General features: G+C 44.9%; 1 protein-coding gene across 1 annotated transcript in view; it reads right to left on the bottom strand.

Moving 5' to 3' along the window:
• The window catches only part of LOC121277189 (dual specificity testis-specific protein kinase 1-like), a 264934-nt gene extending 240462 nt beyond the window's left edge, over window positions 1–24472 (bottom strand). Inside the window, exon 1 of the mRNA XM_041186332.1 lies at window positions 24257–24472. Within this exon, the coding sequence (XP_041042266.1) occupies window positions 24257–24385 (129 nt within the window). The 5' untranslated portion in view covers window positions 24386–24472. The remainder of the gene's footprint in view (window positions 1–24256) is intronic.
• Between the last annotated feature and the right edge of the window lie 254 nt (window positions 24473–24726).

Genomic DNA, 24726 nt, shown 5'->3' with positions numbered 1-24726 from the left:
CATCTCTGTGGGCTTCTCTCAGGGCGCTCCGGATGAGGGCAGCAGCTCCTCTGCCCCTCTGCCAGTGACCACAGCGACTGGGGAGATGCCAGCTGTGGCACTGGCCGCTCCCTCCCAGGCGGGGCCAGCACAGGCTCCACAGGCCAGAGGACACCCGCCAAGGTCATCAAGGCCAACAGGACAGCAGAGTGAGCAGGTTGTCTCCAATGCCGGTGCCAACGATGGGGGGGCACCAAAATGTAGCACCCGCAAACATAAACTTAAAGCACTTTAATCACAACATGGCCTAATATTTGTTTTCCCCACTTTTAATTTAATTCTTAGTTGCTGTGATGGAGAACACCTCTGAATTTCATTTGTTAACTTTATGTCAGGCACCATATCATTAAATGTGTTTTTGTACAACAAGTCTCTGGGTGCTTCATTTGTTCTGAAGGTGCAGGGTAACCTATGATGTTTTGAGTGGCTTGTTTCTCATTAAACTTTATTGAAATAGCACATAGTGCATGTTGTTCACCAAGTAAATGTTTCTGTCAGGGATCGAGAATGGAGCCTGCAGCCCTGGCATGTGGTGGTTGTTTTTATTTGGCAGGCTAGCTGAAGGGGCGTTGGATCAAAGCATCCCGGGTGTCCCTGCCTCCCTGGAGGTTACCCAGGTCAGCATCTATGTCCTCAGCTTTCTCCTGACTGTGATCATCCTCGGACTCACTACTGGTCTCATCGCCTGCTGCCAGAGCAGCTGTGTCAATATCTGCTTCCTCCACAGAGTCCCCTCTTTCCAGCGCCAGATTGTGGCAGCATGCAACCACTATCAGTGACATACAATCTGGGGGGTACTGGAGTGCGCCCCCTGAGCGGTCCAGGCATCGGAAGCGCATCTTGAGAAGACCGATGATTCTCTCTATTACAGCCCTTGTGGAGGCTCCTGTTGTACTGCTGCTCGGCCTCTGTTCTTGGATGATGGAGAGGGGTCATGAGCCACCTTCTGAGGGGATAGCCCTTGTCACCCAGCAGCCATCCATCCAGCCTCGGCACCTGGGAGTGTCTGAGGATATAGGTGTTGTGGGAGCTGCCTGGGTACCTTGTACAGACTTGTAGAATCAGCATCCTGTGATCACACACTATCTGCACATTCATGGAGTGGAAGCCCTTCCTGTTGATGAAGGCACTGGGCTCACCTTCTGGCGCCTTGATGGCCACATGTGTACAGCCTATAGCACCCTGGACACGGGGGAAGCCAGCAAAGGCCGCGAAGCCTCTGGCTCACTCTGCCTGGCTGGCATCGTCCGTACGGTAGTGAATGAAAGTCAATGCCTGTCTGAACATAGCGTCTGTCACCAGCTTGACACAACTGTGGAGAGCTGACTGGGAGACTCAGTAAAGATCACCCACCGACCCCGGGAAAGAGCCGGAGGCCTAGAAGTTGAGGGTCACTGTGACCTTCAGCGCTACTGGCATGGGGCGTCCACCCACACAGTCGGAGCTGATCTCAGGTCCGATCCTCTGACAGATGGAGGTCACTGTCTCCCTTGAGAGATGGAGCCTCCTTCAGCATTGCACCTCAGACATAGAGGAAGCTGCATCGCCCCCTGTAAACCCTGGTCGCAGGATAGTGGCATCTTCTGCGACCCCTTCCACCTTGGACTTCCTGTGGGCCCTGCACCCCTTGTGCCTGCGCCTCTCCTCTCACAGATCACTCCCCTGGAGGCTGAATAGGGACACCTGGCCTCCTCCTTCTTCTGGCCCTCTCTTCCTCCTCAGAGGAGGTGCCCCCAGAGGAGACCACAATCCTTATTCCCAGGGTAAGGGAAGGCTGTCTGATATGAATGAAGTGATATGAATACTCTGGGGGCCTGGAAAACAACACTGAGTCCTGAACTGAAGCCTCTTATTTCTGTCAAAACAGCTCTCAAGCAAAATGAAGATACCCTGTTCACACAAGCAATCAGCAGCAAGTTAAAAGCTAAAGTAGAAACTACTCGCATTAGCGAACCCACTCATCCCTCTTCTCCCGCCCGTGGATGAAGTGTTTGAAAATGTGGCCGACCTGCCTGCCTGTTTAACCTGTGCAATGGCCTGAAACTCACACAGGCCATGTAAATTCCAGGACTATTGGTGTCTCAAGAGCCTTAACTGGCCAGTTAATTAATGGCATGCCCACCTAGCGAAATATCACAAGGGCACGCGTTGACATTGCCACGCTTGGCCGACGACAACACGCTTCATTTCTCGGTCGGACGCTTCAGGAACGGGACACCCGCACACCGACCGAAAAATTCTGCCCCAGAGCTTCCAAACAAGCATCAAGGTGTAGTCTGGCTAATGGTGGAAAAGGCCCTGCCTGTCAGATCCTTCCTACACACATGGAGTTTTACCCACTCTGCACGTCGCCCTTGAGGTAGTTGTGGTGGGGAATCCACCTCCTTGTGGATTTTGCTTTTGCCGATGGGACCTGGAGAGAGATGCAGTGTCTTTTGTCGAGGTTCATCCTGAGCAGCTCCATGACAGAGGACTCTCCTGCTCTATGGGCTGTTCCTGGAATATACACCAAGAGAAACATCAAGTGTAGCTGGAAGACCAATAACTCGGTGAAAGATGCTCTTTGGTCTGCCTAAAACTTGTTGGTTTTCCAGTGCAAAGTGTTATCCATGACCGAGTGTTGCAGGCTGGCACATTCCAAGGTTCAGGACTACGTGTTTTTACTTATTCATTCATGTGATATGAGTGTCACTGGATAGGCTAGCATTTGTTGCCCATCCCTAATTGCACTTGAGAAGGTGGTGGTGAGCTGCCTTCTTGAACCGCTGCAGTCCATATGGTGTAGGTACACCAACGTTGCTGTTAGGGAGGGAGTTTCAGGATTTTCATCCAATGACAGTGAAAGAATGGAGATACATTTCCAAGTCAGGATGGTGAGTGACTTGGAGGAGAACTTCCAGGTGGCGGTATTCCTACATGTCTGCTGCCATTGTCCTTCTAGATGGTAGTGGTCATGAGTTTGGAAGGTTCTGTCTAAGGAGCCTTGCTGAGTTCCTGCAGTTTATCTTATTAGATGGTATGCATTACTGCCACAGTGGAGGGAGTGAATGTTTGTGGATGGGGTGCCAATCAAGCAGGCTGCTTTGTCCTGGATGGTGTCAAGCCTCTTGAGTGTTTTTGGAGCTGCACTCACCCAGGCAAGTGGATGACTTGTGCCTTGTAGTTGATGGTAAGGCTTTGGGGAATCAGGAGGTGAGTTACTCGCTGCAGGATTCCTAATCTCTGACCTGCTCTTGTAGCCACAGTATTTATATGGCTAGTCCAGTTCAGTTCCTAGTCAATGATAGTCCCCAGGATGTTGATAGTGGGGGATTCAGTGCTGGTAATATCATTGAATGTCGAGGGCAATGGTTAGATTGAGATGGTCATTGCCTGGCAATTGTGTGGTGCGAATGTTACTTGCCACTCGTCACCCAAGCCTGGATATTGTCCAGGTCTTGCTGCATTTGTACATGGACTGCTTCAGTATCTGAGGAGTCGGGAACGGTGCTGAACATTGTGCAATCATCAAGGAACACCCCCACTTCTGACCTTATGATGGAAGGAAGGTCATTGATGAAGCAACTGAAGATGGTGGGGCCTAGGACACTACCCTGAGAACTCCTGCAGTGAGGCCCTGGAACAGAGATGATTGACCTCCAACAACCACAACCATCTTCCTTTGTGCTGAGGAATGCAGTAAAACCTGCAGCAGCCACTGCTCCAAAGGCACAATGAGGAAAGGTTACCACCTAAAGCCTTTCAGGCTTAGTGCCCCCACGGGGTGGAACCTGTATAGAACCCTTCAGGCTGTATGCTAGATATTGAATCTACATTGAATGAAACACGCTGTATAGAGAGAAGTTGAATTCTGATGCACTTTCTGTAATTTACAATTTGAAATGTTTTGCACGCAGGCTGTATTCTGACACGGAATGTATATCGTAAACACCAAGAGGCTTACAATTGTATTAAGCCACCTAACAAGCTGTGTGGAGGTAAGTCAAATTTCATTGCACTTTTTATAATTTTAAATTTGGAATGTTTTGTAATGTATTTTACAAATATTATGAATAAAATATATTTTTCGGAAAAAAAAACCCAAGGGCGGAGCAATCAAACTGTGGATGAGCAGAAAACCAGAATTGGAGGAGCTAATAAATGGTTCCTGCAACATTTCTACTTAGAGGACACTGGCCATCGGAAACTTTGCCCAGTGTCTAGTTGTTAGGCTGTCTTTAACACCGTGCCAGCTGGAAACTACCAAAATAGGCCACTACCCACAAAGCTGTACTCCTGGAGCAGGCATTTAACTGTGGAAAAATCTTTCACCCGTTGGTACGCAAGACTACTTTTCCTAAGGGTCCCTTCCACTCAAAGGACTTGAGCACATAGTCCAGGCTGAGACTCCACTGCAGTGTACCGAGGGAGTGCTGCACTGCTGGAGATGCCATCTTTTGAAGGAGTCATTAAACTGAGGCCTTGTCTGCCTTCTCAGGTGACTATAAAAGACCCCACATTATTTGAAGAAGAGATCTGGGGGGGCATGGCCAATGTGTATCCCTCAACCAACATCACTAAAATAGATGAGCTGGTCATTATCACACTGCAGTTTGTGGGAGCTTGCTGTGCACAAATTAGCTATCACGTTTCTTGCATTACAACTTGGTACATTTCAAAAGTACTTCATTGACTGTAAAGCAATTTGGATGACTTCAGGTTGTGAAAGGCTCTATATAAATGCAAGTTCTTACAACCTTTTCCAGTCACAAGTCAAAGCCCTAGGATCTCTGTTCTTGTTACAGCCATGTCTAACTGTGATCCTTTATAAAGAGAATTGAAAATTATGTCGACTGCAAGAGGCCACTGATGGGCAGATAGATGGCAGATGCAGTTTGGTGCAGAAAACGTGAAGTAAGAATAGAGAACGGAAATTTATAGAAATAAAGAAATGGATCCCAATCATGAAAGGATCAAGAATGAGAGGGTTGGGGTTTAAAGTAATTGGCAAGAGAAGCAAAAGTGACATGAGAAAAAACTTTTTCACGCAGCGAGTGATTAGGGTTTGGAATGCTCTGCCCATGAGTGTGATGGGGGCAAGTTCAATCGAGACATTCAAAAGGGAATCAGACTGCACTTGAAAAGGAAGAATGTGCAAGGTTACTGGGAGATGGCGGGAGAACAGAACGAGGTGAGTTGCTCATTTGGAGAGCTGGTGCAGACATGATGGGCCGAATGGCCTCCTTCTGCGCTGTAGCAATTGAATGGTAAGATTTTAAACAGATGTAGAATCACACACCACAGAAGGAGGCCATTTGGCCCATCTTGTCTATGTAGGCTTTTTTGAAAGAGCAAATTTCATAGAGCTTACAGCACAGAAACAGACTATTCAGCCCTCTTACCTATGCCTGGTTTATGCTCCATGTGAGCCTCCTCCCACCCCTTTTCATCTAATCCTATCAGTTTATTCTGCTAATCATTCCACTATCCCTCATCACCCCCTGCTCTTTTCCCATAGCTCTGCAATTTATTCCTTTACAACTGCATGTCCAGCTCCTTTTTAAAAGTTATTATTAAATATGCTTCCACCACCATTTCAGGCAGCGCATTCCAGATCATATGAATTTGCGTTAAGAAAAAAAACAAGCTCCCTTCTTGTTCTTTATCCGATGACCTTAAATCTGTGTCCTCTGGTAACTGACCCTCCCACCGGTGGAAACAGATTCTCTTTATTTACCCTATCAACACCGCTCAAGGCAGTAAGTTGTAATATGAAGTCATGAAAGTTGTTCACACAAATAAATGATAAGAAAAAGGCAAAAGGAACGTGTGTGGCTTTGCATCTAGATGCATGGCGTACAAATGGAAAGGGATCATGTACAAAACATTAGTTAGGCCATAACGGGAGTATTGTCCACAGTTTTCAGAAGCCCATTAAAAAGTGTAAGCTTAATTCACTGGGCTATTTCCAGGGATGAAGAGGCTTGTTTTATAGTGACATGTATTTTGGAATTGCATCCAAATAGCATGGGAAGGTAGAAACAGTAGGAGGCCCTTAAGCCTGTACTGTCATTCAATAGAATAATAGATGCACTGCAGGAACTCACCAAGGCTCCTTGGACAGCACCTTCCAAATCCACAACCTCTATCATCTAGAAGGACAAGGGCAGCAGATAGATGGGAACACCATCACCTGGAAGTTCCCCTCCAAACCACTCACCAGCCTGACCTGGAAATATATCGCCATTCCTTCACTGTCGCTGGGTCAAAATCCCGGAACTCCCTCCCTAACAGCACTGTGGGTGTACCTACACCACATGGACTGCGGCAGTTCAAGAAAGCAGCTCACCACCACCTTCTCAAGGACAATTAGGGATGGGCAATAAATGCTGGCCTAGCCAGTGACACCCACATCCTATGAACGAGTATATGGAAAAACTATTCCATGACACTATAATTCTAATGAATGACAGTACAGGCTTAAGGGGCTGAATGGCCAGCCTCCTTCTGTTTCTATCTTCCCATGCTACTTGCCCAGTTACAGCACAGAAGAAGGCTCTTCAGCCCATCAAACCTGAGCCAGCTTTCAGAAAGAGCAGTTTAGCTCCACCCATTCCCCTGCAAATTTTGTCCCTTTAGATTCAGCCAATTCCCTTTCTAATGTATTGATTGACCCTGCCTTCCCCACATTCTCAGGTAGTGCATTCCAGACCTAACCGCTCACTGTGTAAAAAAGTTTTCCTCATGTCACCTTTTGCCAATCACCCTAAATCGATGTCCTCTGGTTTTTTGACCCTTGGTCAATGGGAACAGTTTCTCTCTATCTACTCGGTCTGGACCCCTTGTGATTTTGAATACCTCAATGAAATCGCCTCTCAATCTTCTTTTCTCAAGGGAAAAAAACATCAGGTTCTCCAATCTATCCACTTAACTGAAGTCCCTCATCCCTGGAACCATTTGGTTTAATCTATTAAATCTTTTTCTGTACTCTATCTAAAGCCTTCTTTCTAAAAAATGCAGTGCCCAGAATTGGACACCATATTCCATTTGAGGCCAAATCAGTGTTTTGTAAAGTTTCACATGAACCAGATCATGACTGAACTCACCTGCTCTTCTTCCTATGGTGCCCCTGAAGACTCTTATGTCAGGCAATGGGGTCTCAGTTTGACACCTGCCCCACAGCTGACCCTGTGGACTTGTGAGAAGTAAATGGTGTCCCGATAGAGGTCTTCAAGATTATAATGGCCGGTGAAAAGTTAAACAGATTGCTTCTACTGGTCAGTGAGATGGAATGAGGTGGGGTCACAAACTTAGTATAATTAAAGGAAGAGTTAAGGTGGGGTGGGGTGGTTGAAGCAAAGACAGGAGTTCTTTCAAAAGGCAATTGGATAGTTGCTTGAAGGTAAGGAAAATTAAAAGGCTCCGAGAGCGAGCAACTGAGTGGAATTAGACAAGGGGTTTTGTGTGGAGAAAATACGCAGGTAGAGTCTTGATGGGCCAAGTAGTTTGTTTCTGTACTAGAACATTCTACAATTCCAAAGTGTTCCTGGCATAATTCCCATGATGGTTCTGAAAGGTGAGATAGGATGCATTGCAAGTAAAAATCTTTCACTCCTAACACCCCAAGAAAGATTCAGGTAGATTGTAGCTAGACTACAGTGGTCCATACATCCCCTTAGAGATTTGATTGATGTTTTGAAGAGCAATCTCATGGTTAATCAAATCCCTTCCCCCACAAGATTTCCATATAACGTCAAGAGTTTAAAACCCTCAGCCCATCTCTGGGAGAGGCAGGTTTTCATTTCTGCCTTACATTATTATCCAGGAGAGGTTAATGCAAATCAGACGCCCCTGAGTTAGATTAATATAATCCAGATACTATCAGCCTACTCTGCTTGGTGTAAACAGAACTGAGAGGGTTAATGTTCATGGGATGTATGGACCAGATTGAAAGGAATAATGCAATATAATACTTAGACAAGACTTAGAGGGTTAATATTCATAGGATAAATGGACAGGATTGAGAAGAATAATGCTCATAGAATATATAGACAGGACTGAGAGAGGGTGAATGTTCATATGATATATAGACAGGACTGAGAGAAGGTGAATGTTCATATGATATACAGACAGGATTGAGAGAGGGTGAATGTTCACATGATATATAGACAGCACTGAGAGAGGGTGAATGTTCATAGGATATATAGACAGGATTGAGAGAGGGTGAATGTTCATATGATATACAGACAGGATTGAGAGAGGGTGAATGTTCATATGATATATAGACAGCACTGAGAGAAGGTGAATGTTCATATGATATACAGACAGGATTGAGAGAGGGTGAATGTTCATATGATATACAGACAGGACTGAGAGAGGGTGAATGTTCATAGGATATATAGACAGGACTGAGAGAGGGTGAATGTTCATGGGATATACAGACAGGACTGAGAGAGGGTTAATGTTCATAGGATATATAGACAGGACTGAGAGAAACATAGAAACATAGAAAATAGGAGGAGTAGGCCATTCGGCCCTTCGAGCCTGCTCCGCCATTCATTATGATCATGGCTGATCATCCAACTCAATAGCCTGCTCCCACTTTCTCCCCATGTCCTTTGATCCCTTTCGCCTCAAGAGCTATATCTAACTCATTCTTGAAAACATACAATGTTTTGACCTCAACTACTTTCTGTGGTAGCGAATTCCACAGACTCACCACTCTCTGGGTGAAGAAATTTCTCCTCATCTCAGTCCTAAATGGTCTACCCCGTATCCTCAGACTGTGACCCCTGGTACTGGACTCCCCCCACCATCGGGAACATCCTTCCTGCATCTACCCTGTCTAGTCCTGTTAGAATTTTATAGGTTTCTATGAGATCCCCCCTCATTCTCCTGAACTCCAGCGAATATAATCCTAAACGACTCAATCCCTCCTCATATGTCAGTCCCGCCATCCCAGGAATCAGTCTGGTAAACCTTTGCTGCACTCCCTCTATAGCAAGAACATCCTTCCTCAGATAAGGAGACCAAAACTGTACACAATATTTCAGATGTGGTCTCACCAAGGCCCTGTACAATTGCAGCAAGACATCCCTGTTCCTGTACTCAAATCCTCTGGCTATGAAGGTCAACATACCATTTGCCTTCTTTACCGCCTGCTGCACCTGCATGCTTACCTTCAGCGACTGGTGTACGAGGACACCCAGGTCTCGTTGCACATTCCCCTCTCTCAATTTATAGCCATTCAGATAATAACCTGCCTTCCTGTTTTCGCAACCAAAGTGGATAACCTCACACTTATCCACATTATACTGCATCTGCCATGTATTTGCCCACTCACTCAGCTTGTCCAAATCACACTGAAGCATCTCTGCTATCCTCCTCACAGCTCACCATCCCACCCAGCTTTGTGTCATCTGCAAATTTGGAGATATTACATTTCACTCCCTCATCTAAATCATTAATATATATTGTCAATAGCTGGGGTCCCAGCACCGATCCCTGCGGTACGCCACTGCCTGCCATTCGGAAAAAGACCCGTTTATTCCTACTCTTCGTTTCCTGTCTGCCAACCAGTTTTCTATCCATCACTATACACTATCCCCAATCCCATATGCTTTAATTTTACACGCTAATCTCTAATGTGGGGCTTTGTCGAAAACCTTCTGAAGGTCCAAATAAACCACAACCACTCATCAACTCTACTAGTTACATCCTTGAAAAATTCCAGTAGATTTGTCAAGTATAACTTCCCTTTCGTAAATCCATGCTGACTCTGTCTGATTCTGCCACTGTTTTCCAAGTGCTCAGCTATTAAATCTTTTAGAATGGACTCTAGAATTTTCCCCACTACCGACGTCAGGCTGACTGGTCTATAATTCCCTGTGTTAACCCAGAAGGTTAATGTTCATACATTATATAGACAGGACTGAGAGAGGGTTAATGTTTACAGGATATATTGTTAAAATCCCAGCTGATGTTAATACTGGACAAGTCAGATCCCAGAGTGAACCTGGCTTGATAGACCCTAACCTTTTTTTTAGAAACCATGGAAAGTTACTGAACAAATTCACAGGAGACTGCTGACAAACTCTTAACACCAAGAATAAAATATTTATTAAAGCAAGAAAAATTAAATATATTACACCAGACAAAAGGTTGGAAATATCTCAATGCCAACTCAAAAAAAAAGATTCAATTTCCCAATATCTCTTTACCCTGCAATATCTTTACAGACACAGAAACCAGTGGAGAGTTACTACTAGTTTGACACAAAGGCTTCTTGCTTGGGCTGGCATACATGCAAATGGTTTTCTTCCAGCAAATTCTTGAGCATTCACTTGATGTTTCTCATCCAACTTGCATCTCTCCCCAAGACACTCAAAAATAACTACACTTTAAACTCTCTGTTTCAGTAGCAACATTGCTAAACTGAGCACATTACCGAGTCCTATATCTGACTATTGAGTTAATTACTGTCCCACTAGCCTTGGTACTTTTCTATTCTCAGAGAGCTGAAAAATCCCTGTTTTCACTCTCTGACACACACTGAACTCTCCCCTGTCTTCTTCTGTCTCTCCCCGTCACTTGATCACTGTCGCTAGGCAACAGCCCAGTATTTTCTATTTTGTGCTTTTTTTTCCCCCAAAATCACTAAACTTCTAACCACTTCTTAACCCCTCTCTTTAACTTCAGGTGTTGTAAAACCTCATTAAAAATGTATATATACATAAACAAACCCAAAAGACTGACCTTTCAGCCACAGGTCCACCCAGACTTCTAGGCAGCAAGGCTCATAAAAAAACCTAAATGAAACTGGAACCATCTTACCTTTCTAAACACAAAAATACATATATATAAAAATCCAGCTTAAAACTTATACATTGTTCATCACAATATAGACAGGACTGAGAGGATTAATGTTCATTGAGTATCTAGACAGGACTGAGAGGGTTAATGCTCATACAATATATAGACAGGACTGAGAGGATTACTAAGGCAGCCTTTAAACTGTGGAACATACTGTAAGTCCAGAGGTTCATATTCCTCGGTCTATGTCCTAGATGATCTGACACAGAGTTCCACATCATACCACTGCCCACTCCATGACCTTGAGGCATCAACAGAGCATCTCCCCCACACCACATCTGACATATCAGTAGAGGACACATGTTCACTCAGTGCATTACAAAACACTCCTGCCAGCCCCGATAGCAGTGGACTAGGGAGAAAAAAGGCAAGAATCGTACTTCTATAGGGCCTTTCACTATTTCCCAAAGTACTTTACAGTCATTGAAGTATTTTTTGAAGTGTAATCACTGTTGCAATGTAGGGAATGCAGCAGTTTGCGCACAGCAAGAGCCCACAAACAGCACTGCAATAATGGCCAGATAATCTGGTTTAGAGATGGCTGAGGGATTTGCCAGGACACCAGGGAGAACTCCTCAGCTCGTTCAAAATATTGCTGAGGGACTTTTTTTTAACATCCCACTGAGAGGGCAAACAGGCCCTCGGTTTAAAGTCTCATCTGAAAGGCTGCACCAGTGACAGTGCAGCAGTCCCTCAGCACTAGGGGTGTCAGCCTAGATTATGCGCTCAAATCTCTAAAGCAGGACTCGAACTAACAACCTACAGCACTGACTCAGAAGTGGGAGTGATATAGCTGTCCCCAGGTCTCAGATTTCTGCAAACTCTGCTCCTGCTGCTGGCAGGCACTGGAGGTTGACCTCTTCGCCTAGCTGCCTTGGTCTGCCTCACACCTGCAGTCGGTTCAATTGTTAGGAGGTAGGTACACATGCGCAGTCTGTGAACTTGCATCCAACTTCTCCCAGGTTGGCACAGGCCAAACACACTGCTCTGCCAGGTTAGAAAAATATTTAAATGCAATTTAAATGCGCTGGTAATCCAGAGAATGCAGATTCAGATCCCTTTGTGGCAGTTGGAATGTCCTGGGGTGGTGAAGTCACTAAGCTCTCATTCTGCTTCAAGCCACTGGTTATCTCGCCTGAAACCCACAGGTTATTAAAATCTACTCCATAAACCAGGATCCACTGCTTCTGAAACCATGCTGACTTTCCCTTGTTATCTCATTGCTGAAAAGAGAGACATGCTGTTAAAGCTTTTCGTCTTGCACTCATCAGGACAAAATCACCAGAATACCAAATTTCAAGGGGAAACAATAATTTATACTGCATGAGGAAAGGGTGCTGATTGGCTGCCAAGTCAACTCTGATTGCTTGAGGGTTGCCATGAAGATGCACCAGGGAACAGTTATCTCCAAGCTTTTGTTTAAATTCAAACCTGGAAAGTAGACTCTGATTGGTTGGGATGTTGCCATGGGGCATGCACTAGGACAAGTTGTCTCTCAAGCTTTTGTTTAGTTGAAAAAGCACAAATCTTAGATATGTTCTTGTCATCTTCAGAGGCCTGCATATGAATATATGTAGCTTCTAACAAGTATAAGTGAGTCACATTATGAGCCCAACTGATAGTCTTAAATAGATTGTTAGTGTAATTCTTGGCACACTCGGGATTGTTCGGTAAGTGTTGTCCAATCACTGAATCATATCTAATGTTGGACACTATGTTCTGAGCACAGGCTGGTTGAGTGCTGTCAGTTCTCTGCTAGATGTGAACAACCAAAGGGGTGTGATGTTTGATACCCATCCGCCTGTCATTGAGACATACTCCCTACATACATGACATTACACCTGCACTTACGCTTACGACTGTGCCTTGGTGCATTCCCCACTACAATGCCTTGAGCAATCAGAGTTGACTTGCCTGTTCTGAATTTAAACAAAAGCTTGCGGGACAACTGTTCCGTGGTCCATTCTCCATGGCAATGACTCAACCAATCAGAATCCAATTGCCAGCGCCTCAGCACCCTTTTCTCACGTAGTATAAATTGCTGTTCCCTTTGAAATTTGGTATTCTTGCATCTATCCTGATGAGCGAAGACAAAATTCTTTGACACCATGTCTCTTTTTTCAATACTCATGTTCTCTACTACCAAATGACTATTTATTATCCCGTTATTCTTTATACTGACAGACAGAATATAGAAGGTTAAGGGATGATTTGATTTAAATTTTTAGGATTTTTAAAGGGGATGATAGGGTAGATAGAGAGAAACTATTTCTGTTACTGAGGGAGTATAGAACAAGGGGAATAACCTTTCAAATCAGGTCCAGGCTATTCAGGAGAGAAGTTAGGAAACATTTCTTCATGCAAAGGGTGGTTGTGGTGGTGTGTCACAGTTCACTCAAGGAGTCGCGTTGCTATGGGAACATGCACTTTCACATACATGTTATAGTTTGGAGCTGTGGAGAGTAATGGTAGAGGCCCCAACATCCTTTCCATCTCATGGCTGAGCAGAAACTCTCCCACTCTTACCACCTGTCGTTGGCGTGTGTTGGGAGGATTCGCAGGTTGACATTCAACCTGTTTGACCACGTTATGAATGTACTGCCCTTGGCCATCAAGTCTTGGGGTGGGTCTATTACACAGAGCTGCGGGCTCAGAGGCTGGGACTGCAACACAAGACCTCCACAAATGGTAACAGAAGTGTTGAATTCTCTCTCACAAAAAGCAGTAGATACACACTCAGTTAGTAATTCCAAATCTAAGATCGTCAGCTGTAGCTCAGTTGGTGGCACTCTTACCTCTGAATCACAAGGTTCTAGATTCAAGTCCCCTCTAGGACTTGGGCACAAAAATCAAGGCTGACACTCCAGTGCAGTACTGAGGGAGTGATGCACTGTTGGAGGTGCTGTCTTCTGGATGAGATGTTAAACTGAGGCCCCATCTGCCTGCTCAGGTAGATGTAAAAGATCCCATTGCACTGTATTGAGGAAGTGCAGGGGAGTTATTGCTAGCGTCCTGGCTAACGTCTGTCCCACAATCAACATTACGAAAATAAACAGATGATCTGGTGATTATCACATTGCTATTTGTGGGAGCTTGCTGTGGGAACTCTGAAGAAGAGTCATACGGACTTGAAAGGTTAACTCTGTTTTTTCTCTCCACAGATGCTGTTAGACCTGCTGAGTTTCTCCAGCATTTTCTGCTCTTGCTGCTGAGCACAAATTGGCCATGTTTCCTCCATTATATTAGAACAGTGACTACACTTTATTAGATGTAAAGTGCTTTAAGACATCCAGTGATTGTGAAAAGCACTCTGTAAATACAAGTCCTTCCTTCTTTTAAATTTTTGCCAGCCAGAAGATGAAGGAATTATAGTGCCAAGGTGGAAGGATGGAGTTAATATACAAATCAGCCACGATCTCATTAAATGGCACAATAGGCTCAAGGAGCTGAACAGCCTTATCCTGTTCCTATGTCCCTATAACACATGCTTATTCAGTGCTATTTTCATCCTGAAGCCAGTCATAAAGTGAATAAGTTCAGAGTAGGGAGTGTCGTAGCTATGTTGCTGGACTAATAATCCAGCGAACGTGAATGCAAACCCCACCAGTTTGAGAATTTATAATCTGGAAATAAAAAGGTGGCTTCAGTTCAATTCATGATGGTCATTAATGTCCATTAATATGAGAGCAGTGTGAGTCAACCATGTGACGTGCGTCTGGAGTCACTTTTAGCCCAGACCAAGTGAGCCCCACAGGTTTCCTTCCCTAAAGGACATGAGTGAACAAGTTGGACCCTGAATCTGCCTCTTGGTGATGCAGTTTTACACCAATTTCTACCCCACTTGTCTCTATCCGCCTGTGTCTCTATCCTGCCACTCTGCCTGTGTTTCTATCCTGCCATCTGTCCCTCTCTGCATGAGTGTCTGGCTGCTCTGCACGCAATTTGCTCTCTCCGTCTTGCTCTGCTCCAACTGCTTACTTATTAATTTTCTTCTATCCTCTTTGCCCGAAAGTGTGCTGAATTATTAACGGTCAGCCAACGATCGGTTATATTTCCACTGCCATTCTCTAAAGATACTAATGAGCAGGTGGAATGGGTTTCCAAGGATGGGGTCCAATTGCAGCAACATTCACATCAAACAGGGTAATAAAGAACACTGAAAAAACAACCAACTTCACAGGACGCACTGGACCTGGTTAGCAAACAAACCGGAATGTATTCCACCCTCCAATTGTACAGTATCCAACACCACCACCTCCACCTCTGATATTAAAGGGATAGCCTCTTAGAGGAACCCTAGTCAAGGGTTCAAAGCTAATAAGCTACTTAACAAAAACAGAATTACCTGGAAAAACTCAGCAGGTCTGGCAGCATCGGCGGAGAAGAAAAGAGTTGACGTTTCGAGTCCTCATGACCCTTCGACAGAACTTGAGTTCGAGTCCAGGAAAGAGCTGAAATATAAGCTGGTTTAAGGTGTGTGTGTGGGGGGCGGAGAGATAGAGAGACAGAGAGGTGGAGGGGGTTGGTGTGGTTGTAGCGACAAACAAGCAGTGATAGAAGCAGATCATCAAAAGATGTCAACAACAATACTACAATAGAACACATAGGTGTTAAAGTTAAAGTTGGTGATATTATCTAAACGAATGTGCTAATTAAGAATGGATGGTAGGGCACTCAAGGTATAGCTCTAGTGGGTTTTTTTTTTTTTTTTTTTTTTTTTTTTATTTTTTTTTTTTATTTTATATAATGGAAATAGGTGGGAAAAGGAAAATCTTTATAATTTATTGGGAAAAAAAAAAAGAAGGGGGAAACAGAAAGGGGGTGGGGATGGGGGAGGGGACTCACGACCTAAAGTTGTTGAATTCAATATTCAGTCCGGAAGGCTGTAAAGTCCCTAGTCGGAAGATGAGGTGTTGTTCCTCCAGTTTGCGTTGGGCTTCACTGGAACAATGCAGCAAGCCAAGGACAGACATGTGGGCAAGAGAGCAGGGTGGAGTGTTAAAATGGCAAGCGACAGGGAGGTTTGGGTCATTCTTGCGGACAGACCGCAGGTGTTCTGAAAAGCGGTCGCCCAGTTTACGTTTGGTCTCTCCAATGTAGAGGAGACCACATTGGGAGCAACGAATGCAGTAGACTAAGTTGGGGGAAATGCAAGTGAAATGCTGCTTCACTTGAAAGGAGTGTTTGGGTCCTTGGACGGTGAGGAGAGAGGAAGTGAAGGGGCAGGTGTTGCATCTTTTGCGTGGGCAAGGGGTTGTGCCATAGGAGGGGGTTGAGGAGTAGGGGGTGATGGAGGAGTGGACCAGGGTGTCCCGGAGGGAGCGATCCCTACGGAATGCCGATAAGGGGGGTGAAGGGAAGATGTGTTTGGTAGTGGCATCATGCTGGAGTTGGCGGAAATGGCGGAGGATGATCCTTTGAATGCGGAGGCTGGTGGGGTGATAAGTGAGGACAAGGGGGACCCTATCATGTTTCTGGGAGGGAGGAGAAGGAGTGAGGGCGGATGCGCGGGAGATGGGCCGGACACGGTTGAGGGCCCTGTCAACGACCGTGGGTGGAAATAAGCTACTTGTCTGAATTGTAAAACTGCTCAATCCACTCGGAGGTTAACAGGAGAGCATTAACCGCAGCTTAACTCTGCTGTAGGTAGACACAGGTTTATTCCTGGGTCACTACCCAGTCCCCATTCCCGCAATCAATACTTTTAGACACACAATCCCTCTCTCCTGTTTACAACAATGACAACTTGCATTTATTTGGCACCACTGACTTAATAAAATGTCTCAAACCACTTCCTAGCAGCGTATTCAAATAACATCTGACATGGAGCCAGTAAGTAGATATTATGGCTGGTGACCAAAACTCAGACAGTGATAGGTTTTAAGTCTGAAAATGAGAAAAGCAAGTTAGTGAGGCAGAGAGGAGTAGAGAGGGAATTCCAGAGCTTAGGGCCCAGGGAACTGTAGGCTCGGCCTTCAGTGGTGGAACAATTTAAATCAGCGACGCTCAAGAGACCAGAATTAGAGAAGCGCAGATATCTCGGAGGGTTGCGGGACAGGAGGAGATTACAGAGATAGTGAGGGATGGGGCCATGGAGGGACTTAAAAATGAGAAAGAGATGAGAATTTTAAAATCGAGGCGTCACTGGACTGGAAGCCAGTGTAGGTCAGCGAGCACAGAGGGTGATAGTTGAATGAACAGGACTTGGTGCAGATTAGGATACATTCCGTCTGTAACCTGCACCCAGTACTCTTCCATCATCCAATAAAAGAACGCAGTTTATAACATACAGATTAGTGCAGAGGGTGAAGTTGCCAATGGTATAACAGCCTAAGTCCGGTCATCTATCTATAGTACACTGCCTAAGAGGGCAATGGAGGAAGATGCAATTGTAACTTTCAAAAAGAGAATTAGCTAAATACTTGAAAAGAAAGTTTGCAGGACTATGGAGAAAAGAGTGGGGTGTCTAGGTCTAATTGGATAGCTCTTTCAAAGAACTGGCTTAATTGTCTGAATGGCAGGAATCCTTTTTGTGCTATCGTGGTGCAGTGTGTTACAATCCAGGGTTAATGTTGCTTCTCCTCTCTGCCTATACCCTGCAGCGTGTGTCATAATTTACAGGTTAATACACCACATTTAAACTTTTACCGGCATGGAGCATTTGTTTTGCAGAGAGTTCTTAGAATGAACTTGAATGACCGCACTTCTATCTCACATTGTTAGGCAGATTGCTATTCCCAGTTAAAAGGGATTACACGGAGCTAAAGAACAAGTAAATCACCTTACACAGCCTGCAGTCTGTCGTGTTTTGATTTAATGTTGAGTTTAATGACTTGTCTTAAAACCGCAATTGGAATTTCATGGCACTGCGCTTCTAAAAGGCTGATCAGCCCCTCCCAGTGGAAGAGTGTAGCTGCTCTACGCTCCACACAGTCCTGTGCTGAGAGGTAATGTCCAGGATATACGTGACATTCTTGTCTCACTGATGGTGCAAAGGAAGGGCCAGGGGAGGCACTAATGCAACAATACCAACTCGTATTTGTATAGTGCCCTTACCATTGTAGAACATCCCAAGGCACTTCACAGGAGCGTTAAGAAACAGAATTTGATACCGAGCCAGACAAGGAGATATTAGCAAAGGTGACCAAAAGCTTGGTCAAAGAGGTTAGTTTTAAGGAGCCTCTTAAAAAAGGCAGCAATGGGGTCTTTCACATCCACCTGAGGGGGCAGATGGGGCCTTAATTTAATGTCTCATCCAAGAGACAACCCCTCCGACAGTGCACCTTTCCCTCAGTACTGCACTAGTGTCAGCTGAGGTGACCTGCTGAAGGCTCTTGAGTGGAGACCTGAATCCGTGACCTTCTGACTCAAGAGCCAAATGTACTATGCACTGAGCTACAGCTGACACCTTAGTCAGGTGCGAAGTTAACCATTTCCTATTGAAGCGGGGCAGCTGCTGCATCTATTGGAGTCTGGGAAATTAGTAACCGCTCAGCCCATATCCTAAACTGTCACCTTTTACACAGTGAATACACTGCCTGAAAGGAAGCTGGAATCGAAAATTGGATAAATATCTGAAAGCCCCAGGGCAGTGGGGCTGATTGAATAGCTCTTTCAAAGAGTTCCACAGACACAATAGGCCAAATGGCCTTCTTCTGTGCTGTATGATTCTACCAGCTCAAGAAAGAGGCAGAGAGCAGGCCTCCATATGTCAGAGGAGAGGAAAGATCTATTTAAACAAAGATGTTTCCACTTGTGGGCAGACTAAAACTAGGTTCTGGTATAAGACAGTCACTAATAAATCCAATGGGGAATCCAGGATAAACTTCTTTACTCAGAGATAAAAGCAAAAAACTGTGGATGCTGGAAATCCAAAACAAAAATAAAAATACCTGGAAAAACTCAGCAGGTCTGGCAGCATCTGCGGAGGGGAACACAGTTAACGTTTCGAGTCCGTATGACTCTTCAACAGAACTAAGTAAAAACTATTTTTACTTAGTGAAAAAAACTAAAAAAAAAACTATTTTTACTTAGTTCCATTGAAGAGTCATACGGACTCGAAACGTTAACTGTGTTCCCCTCCACAGATGCTGCCAGACCTGCTGAGTTTTTCCAGGTATTTTTTATTTTTGTTTTGTTCTTTACCCAGAGAGTGGCTAGAATGTGGAACTCACTACCACATGGAATAGTTGAGGTATATAGCATTGATGTACTTAAGGGTAAGCTAGGTAAGTACCTGAGGAAAAAGGAATAGAAGGATACGTTAATAAGGTGAGACGTGGAGGGATGGGAGGAAGCTTGTGTGGAGTATAAATACCAGTGGAGGCTGAATGGCCTGTTTCTGTGCTGTAAAACTCTTATTTAATTCTACATACAGGATGGTATGATGAAGGTAGTGCCACAACAGGGGAGTAAGGAAGACCTGGTGAAACACTTGCTGTGAAATCAGACAATTCTCTCATGCCGCTGGGACTCAAAGCAACCATTCCCCTGACAGTCAGGCCTGGGGTCCTAGGCCTCAGCTTGTGCCTAGTTTAGCTTTCATCCTGCCATTAATTCCCCGGGCTCTCAATTTGCTTCCGTCAGAACATGAATCTGATCAGATTATCCTGGGAGCTACCTGCTCTCACACACCTGCTGCAGGTTACTGGGGAAAAGACTGGAATAGGCCTTTCGGGTAAGAGGTTAAACTGTAGTTCCCGAATGTGAATGGACAGCGTCAGGGCCCCAGGACTTTGAATGGTCCATACTGTTAAATCACACCGCTCTAAGTGCTAAGACATCTTGTTTCCTGCTCTTAGATAATATCACCCTTAAAACAACACAAAACGTTTGGTCAACTCCTTCAGGGTCTCTTATGCCAGCTCTAACATCATTTGTAGACAGGTTTAGGGAGGGAATTCCAGAAGTTGCAGCCTGGGCAGCTAAAGGCATGTGGTGGAGTGATAAAAATCGAGATGCATGATTGCCAGATTTGGAGCAGCGCAGAGAATTCAAGAGGGTTGTGGGGCTGCAGGAGGTCACAAAGGTAGGGAGGGGTGAGACCATGGAGGGATTTGAAAATGAGGATTACAGTCTTAAACCTGAGGTGTTGACAGATTTGTCAGTGACCCCAGAAGTGATAGGTGAACATTTCCTGGTGGGAGTTAGGATGTAGGGAGCTGAGTTTTGGCCAAGAGGTGTGGGCCCCGCAATCTGCTCCCTGTAAAGTGCCCTTTTAATATTAATGGTTCTCAGGGCCATGCGAGTGAAGCAGTGTGAGACTGTGGTCTCACAGGCTCTCAAAGACAAGATCTGCTGTCCTTCTCCTCAGGTGTTAAACTCAGCAGAGGTTAAAAAAAACTCACGTCCAGCACCATGAGCACATTAGGCTGTCTTGAGGTTGTGAAGCTGCTATATCACAACAAACTCTTTTAAAACTGTTTTTTGCTGATCAACTAAGAGAATCACTCAAAATCTATTTGAAAAATAACTTGTCCCACATGTGTTTTCTTGATAACTCCATCTTAAATATGAAAAGTTTTAAACAAAACATCACACGTATCTTTTGACAGTACAGCGATATTTACACACCTTTGTGCCTCTTACTATTTTTGTTGAAGTTTTCAAGGCCTCAGCTTCTTCTGAAACAAAAGCAAAAAGTGCTGGAAAAACTCAACAGGTCTGAGGGCATCAGTGGAGAGAGGAACAGAGTTAACGTTATGAGCCCGTGGACTCGTAACATAACTCTGTCTTTCTCTCCACCGACGCCATCAGTCCTGCTGAGCTTTTCCAGCACTTATTGCTTTTGTTTCAGATTTCCAGCATCCACAGTATTTTGGCTTTAGCTTCTTCTGAAAGGCTGGGCCTTAGTCGAGTATGTTCACACATTGCAGTGGAAGAGGGCTCTCAGCCACGTGCGCACCTTCTGACCATGTGCAGAAATTCCCTGCAGGCAATCTGCACATCACCATGGCAATGATGCTTCTTCATACTGTAAGGTTGAGAGATTTTTGCCTCGTAGAAGACTTTCAAACATAACGGATTGCGAATTCAGCCAAGTGATAGCATTTGTGTAATGTTATTAACAGCCATCAAACTGGCCATGTTCAGCTGATGAGTATATAATGTTTTGGACTAACGATGGCAACAAGAATTGGGTTTTAGAAAACTTGCCACCTAATGGCCAAGGTCTGTAACTACACTGTGACAGTTAAGGTCAGAAAATTGCATGTGAAATGTTGACATGGCAATTGACAAAGGGAAAGGTTGATAGAAAAATGTGGACAGAACTCATGACAACAGGAATCTGGGTTTGCTAACTGGAAGTGCACCAACATGCAGAAAATTTTTGAATATATAGACGGTGCTTCTCTGTTATGAACAGATCACAGACAACAGTTGTGATCACCAGTGCCAACCATTTCTCTGCTGATAGTTAAATAAGAAAACAAAGATAGTTTACCAAAGAATAGATTTTTGAAAATCATCTCTATATATGTGTGGAACATTCAGTTTATAAGTCTAGCTTTTCAGAACCATATCTGAAGAATAGAAAGACATTTTTAAACTAAAAAGATAGAGATAGCTTATACAATTGATCTTGTATCTATTAAATTTTAGAAGAGTGAGAAGTGATCTTACTGAAACATATAAGATCCTAAGGGGACTTGACAGGGTGGATGCTGAGAAGATGTATCTCCTTGTGGGGGGTGGGGGGGTGCATAAAAGGGTCTAGAATTAGGGGGTATAGTTTAAAAATTAGGGATCTCCCATTTAAGGTTGAGAAGAATTTTTTCTCTCTCAAAGAGTCAATAGTCTGTGGAATTCTCTTCACCAGACAGCAGTGGAGGTTGGGTTATTGGATATATTCAAGGCTGAGTTAGACAGACTTTTGATCGACAAGGGAGTCAAGAGTTATGGGGGCGGGTGGACAGGAAAGTAGAGTTGAAGCCACAATCAGATCAGGCATGATCTTATCGAACGGCTAAATGGCCTACTCCTGCTCTTCATTCTTGTGTACAATGAACTTGAGTGTTGATTAGGGCAATTTATGTTGACTAAAAGGTGTACAAAGTAGCAAATTCCACAATATGTAACCCTGTGACGGTTGAGTTTTCCCCTTCAAAACTCCAGGAATATCCTATGGGTGAACAACAGGAACCCATACTCCAGCTTGTGAACACCCATCCAATCATTTTACTGGAAGCACAGGAACTGGAGGCCATTCAGCCCCTCAAGCCTTTTCTACAACTCAGCCGCATCATGACTGATACAAAAGCAGAATACGGCTGATGCTGGAAATCCGAAGTAAAAGCAGAACATGCAGGAAAGCTCTGACAAAAAGACCTGAAACATTAATTCTGTTTCTCTCTCCACAGATGCTGCCAGACCTGCCCTGTATTTTCAGGATTCTCTGTTTTCATTATAAATCGCGGCTGATCTGTATCTTAACCCAATTTACCCACTTGTACCTCAGCCATATATATGTTGCATCTTGAATGGGCTTGGTGCGAGCTGGTGGCGGAGAATGGCTGCTCTACGTGCAATGCGGAGTGGACCACGCAAATAGGGGCTTCGAGAGCAGCAGGAAGATCAATAGGTGAACCCGCAGTTACCAAAGTTGGCAGTGGGCACCTGGTGAGTTCAGTTCAGTCTTGCTCAAGAAAGTTTTTAAATAATTAAATAGACACACCCATCTGACACCTGTAAGTAAATACCTGTTTTCTTAAAAGCATCATTAAAACCCTTATCACATGCAGTGCTTTCATATTATGAGTGCAGTTTGATATTGTAATTTAGATGGGGGAGCAGTGGGACTTCTGATCATTCTTGGCAATTGGCTGAGACCAAACTAGACTGTTCACAATAAAAACAAAAGTGCTGGAAAAACTCAGCAGGTCTGGCAGCATCTTTTTTTCAAAGGATGTGGGCGTCGCTGGCTGGGCCCAGCATTTATTGCCTGTCCCATTGCCTTTGAGAAGGTGGTGGTGAGCTGCCTTCTTGAACTGCTGCAGTCCATGTGGTGTAGGTACACCCACAGTGCTGTTAGGGAGGGAGTTCCAGGATTTTGACACAGCGACAGTGAAGGAATGTCGATATATTTCCAAGTCAGGATGGTGAGTGACTTGGAGGGGAATTTCCAGTTGGTGGTGTTCCCATGCGTCTGCTGCCCTTGTTTTTCTAGGTGGCAAAGGTCACGGATTTGGCAGGTGCTGAGACAGGGCCTTTGGTGAGGTGCTGCTGTGCATCTGGTGGATGGTACACACTGCTGCCACTGTGCATCGGTAGTGGAGGGAGTGAATGTTTGTGGATGGGGTGGCAATCAAGCGGGCTGCTTTGTCCTGGATGGTGTCAAGCTTCTTAAGTGTTGTGGGAGCTGCACTCATCCAGGCAAGTGGAGAGTATTCCATCACATTCCTGACTTGTAGATTTGCATAGAGAGAAACAGAGTTAATGTTTTGCATCGAGTATGACTCTTCTCCAGGTGAAGAATTACATTGGACTCGAAACGTTAACTCTATTTCTCTCACCACAGATGCTGTCAGACCTGCTGAGCTTTTCCAGCATTTTCTGTTTTTATTCCAGATCTCCAGCATCTGCACTATTTTGCTTTTATATTAGGCTTGTTTGCAACCTTGGTGTCATATTGGGCCCCAAGATGAGCTTCTGACCTCATATTCATGTTATCACTAAGAGTTCATTTTCACCTCTGTACCATCGCTAACTTAGGCCTTGCCTCAGCCAATTTGCTGGTGAAACCCTCATCCATACCTTCATTGCCTCTAGACTCGACTACTCAACTGCCTGCGCCCTAAGCTCTGGAATTCCCTCCTAAACCTCCCTGCCTCTCTACCTTGCTTTCTTCTTATATAATACTTCTTAAAACCTCCCCTTTTGACCAAGCTTTTGGCCATCTCCGAATATCTCCTTACGTAGCTCGGTGTCACATTTTGTTTTATAATGCTCCTGTGAATCACCTTGGGGCATCTTATTACATTAAAGGTGCTAATATAAATGTAAGTCGTTCTTATTGTTCTTGTGATTATTAATCCATTTGAAAAGGGACCATTCAACCAAAAAAGTTTGGGAACCATTGCTTTAGTCTTAATTAGCTATGATCATCTGCAAACTTCAGCACGTTCCCTACATCCAAATCAGAGGCTAGCTCAGGTAGCAAAGACTAGCTCCGGTAACAGAGGCTGATCAGGTACAGTGAGACCCTCAGATACAGACGAACCCTCGAGTATCAATGGACCCGCAGTACAGACGGACCCGCAGGTGTACACAGTGTTCCAGAGCTTCAAGTACTCAGCTGCGCCTGTCTCCCAGCATCAATTATTGACACATTTCTCTGGTAGGATGAGCAACATTCAGATCCACCTACCTTGAAGACCTCCGAGAAGAATCCCGACCCAATTTTCTCGCAGTAGAAGTCATCGATCCTGGTCAAGGTGGAAACGGCACTCCGCAGTGCCCTGTACGAAGAGGGGCGGAGATGGCTGCACCCGGGCATTGAGCCTAGCACTGGAGCAGAGTACGGCCCAGGGTCTGGTATCAGCACATCGCTGGATAGGTCCAATCTGAGTGTTGGTTCTCTCGACATCGCCCCAGAGCCCCCTCCCTCCCCCCCGCCCCCCCCCACCCCCCCCCCTCACCGACCGCTGGAATCTGATTCACATCTTTCCCAAATCAGGAACCTCTTAATGATGGGCTGGTGGGAGAAGAGGAGGTGGAGGTTTCAGGAGTTTAGAGGGAGGGCTTCACACCAGCAGAGCTAGGGTTGTGTCCGTTGCAGTCAATCTCAAGTACCAGCAAACCAATGAATAAATCAAGAGTTATCAGCAGGACTTGGGT

This window comes from Carcharodon carcharias, chromosome 4 (genome assembly GCF_017639515.1).
Source record: "Carcharodon carcharias isolate sCarCar2 chromosome 4, sCarCar2.pri, whole genome shotgun sequence".
Taxonomy (NCBI): Eukaryota; Metazoa; Chordata; class Chondrichthyes; order Lamniformes; family Lamnidae; genus Carcharodon; species Carcharodon carcharias.
Note: the sequence above shows the minus strand (reverse complement) of the source record. Positions and strands in the feature narration are given on the sequence as shown.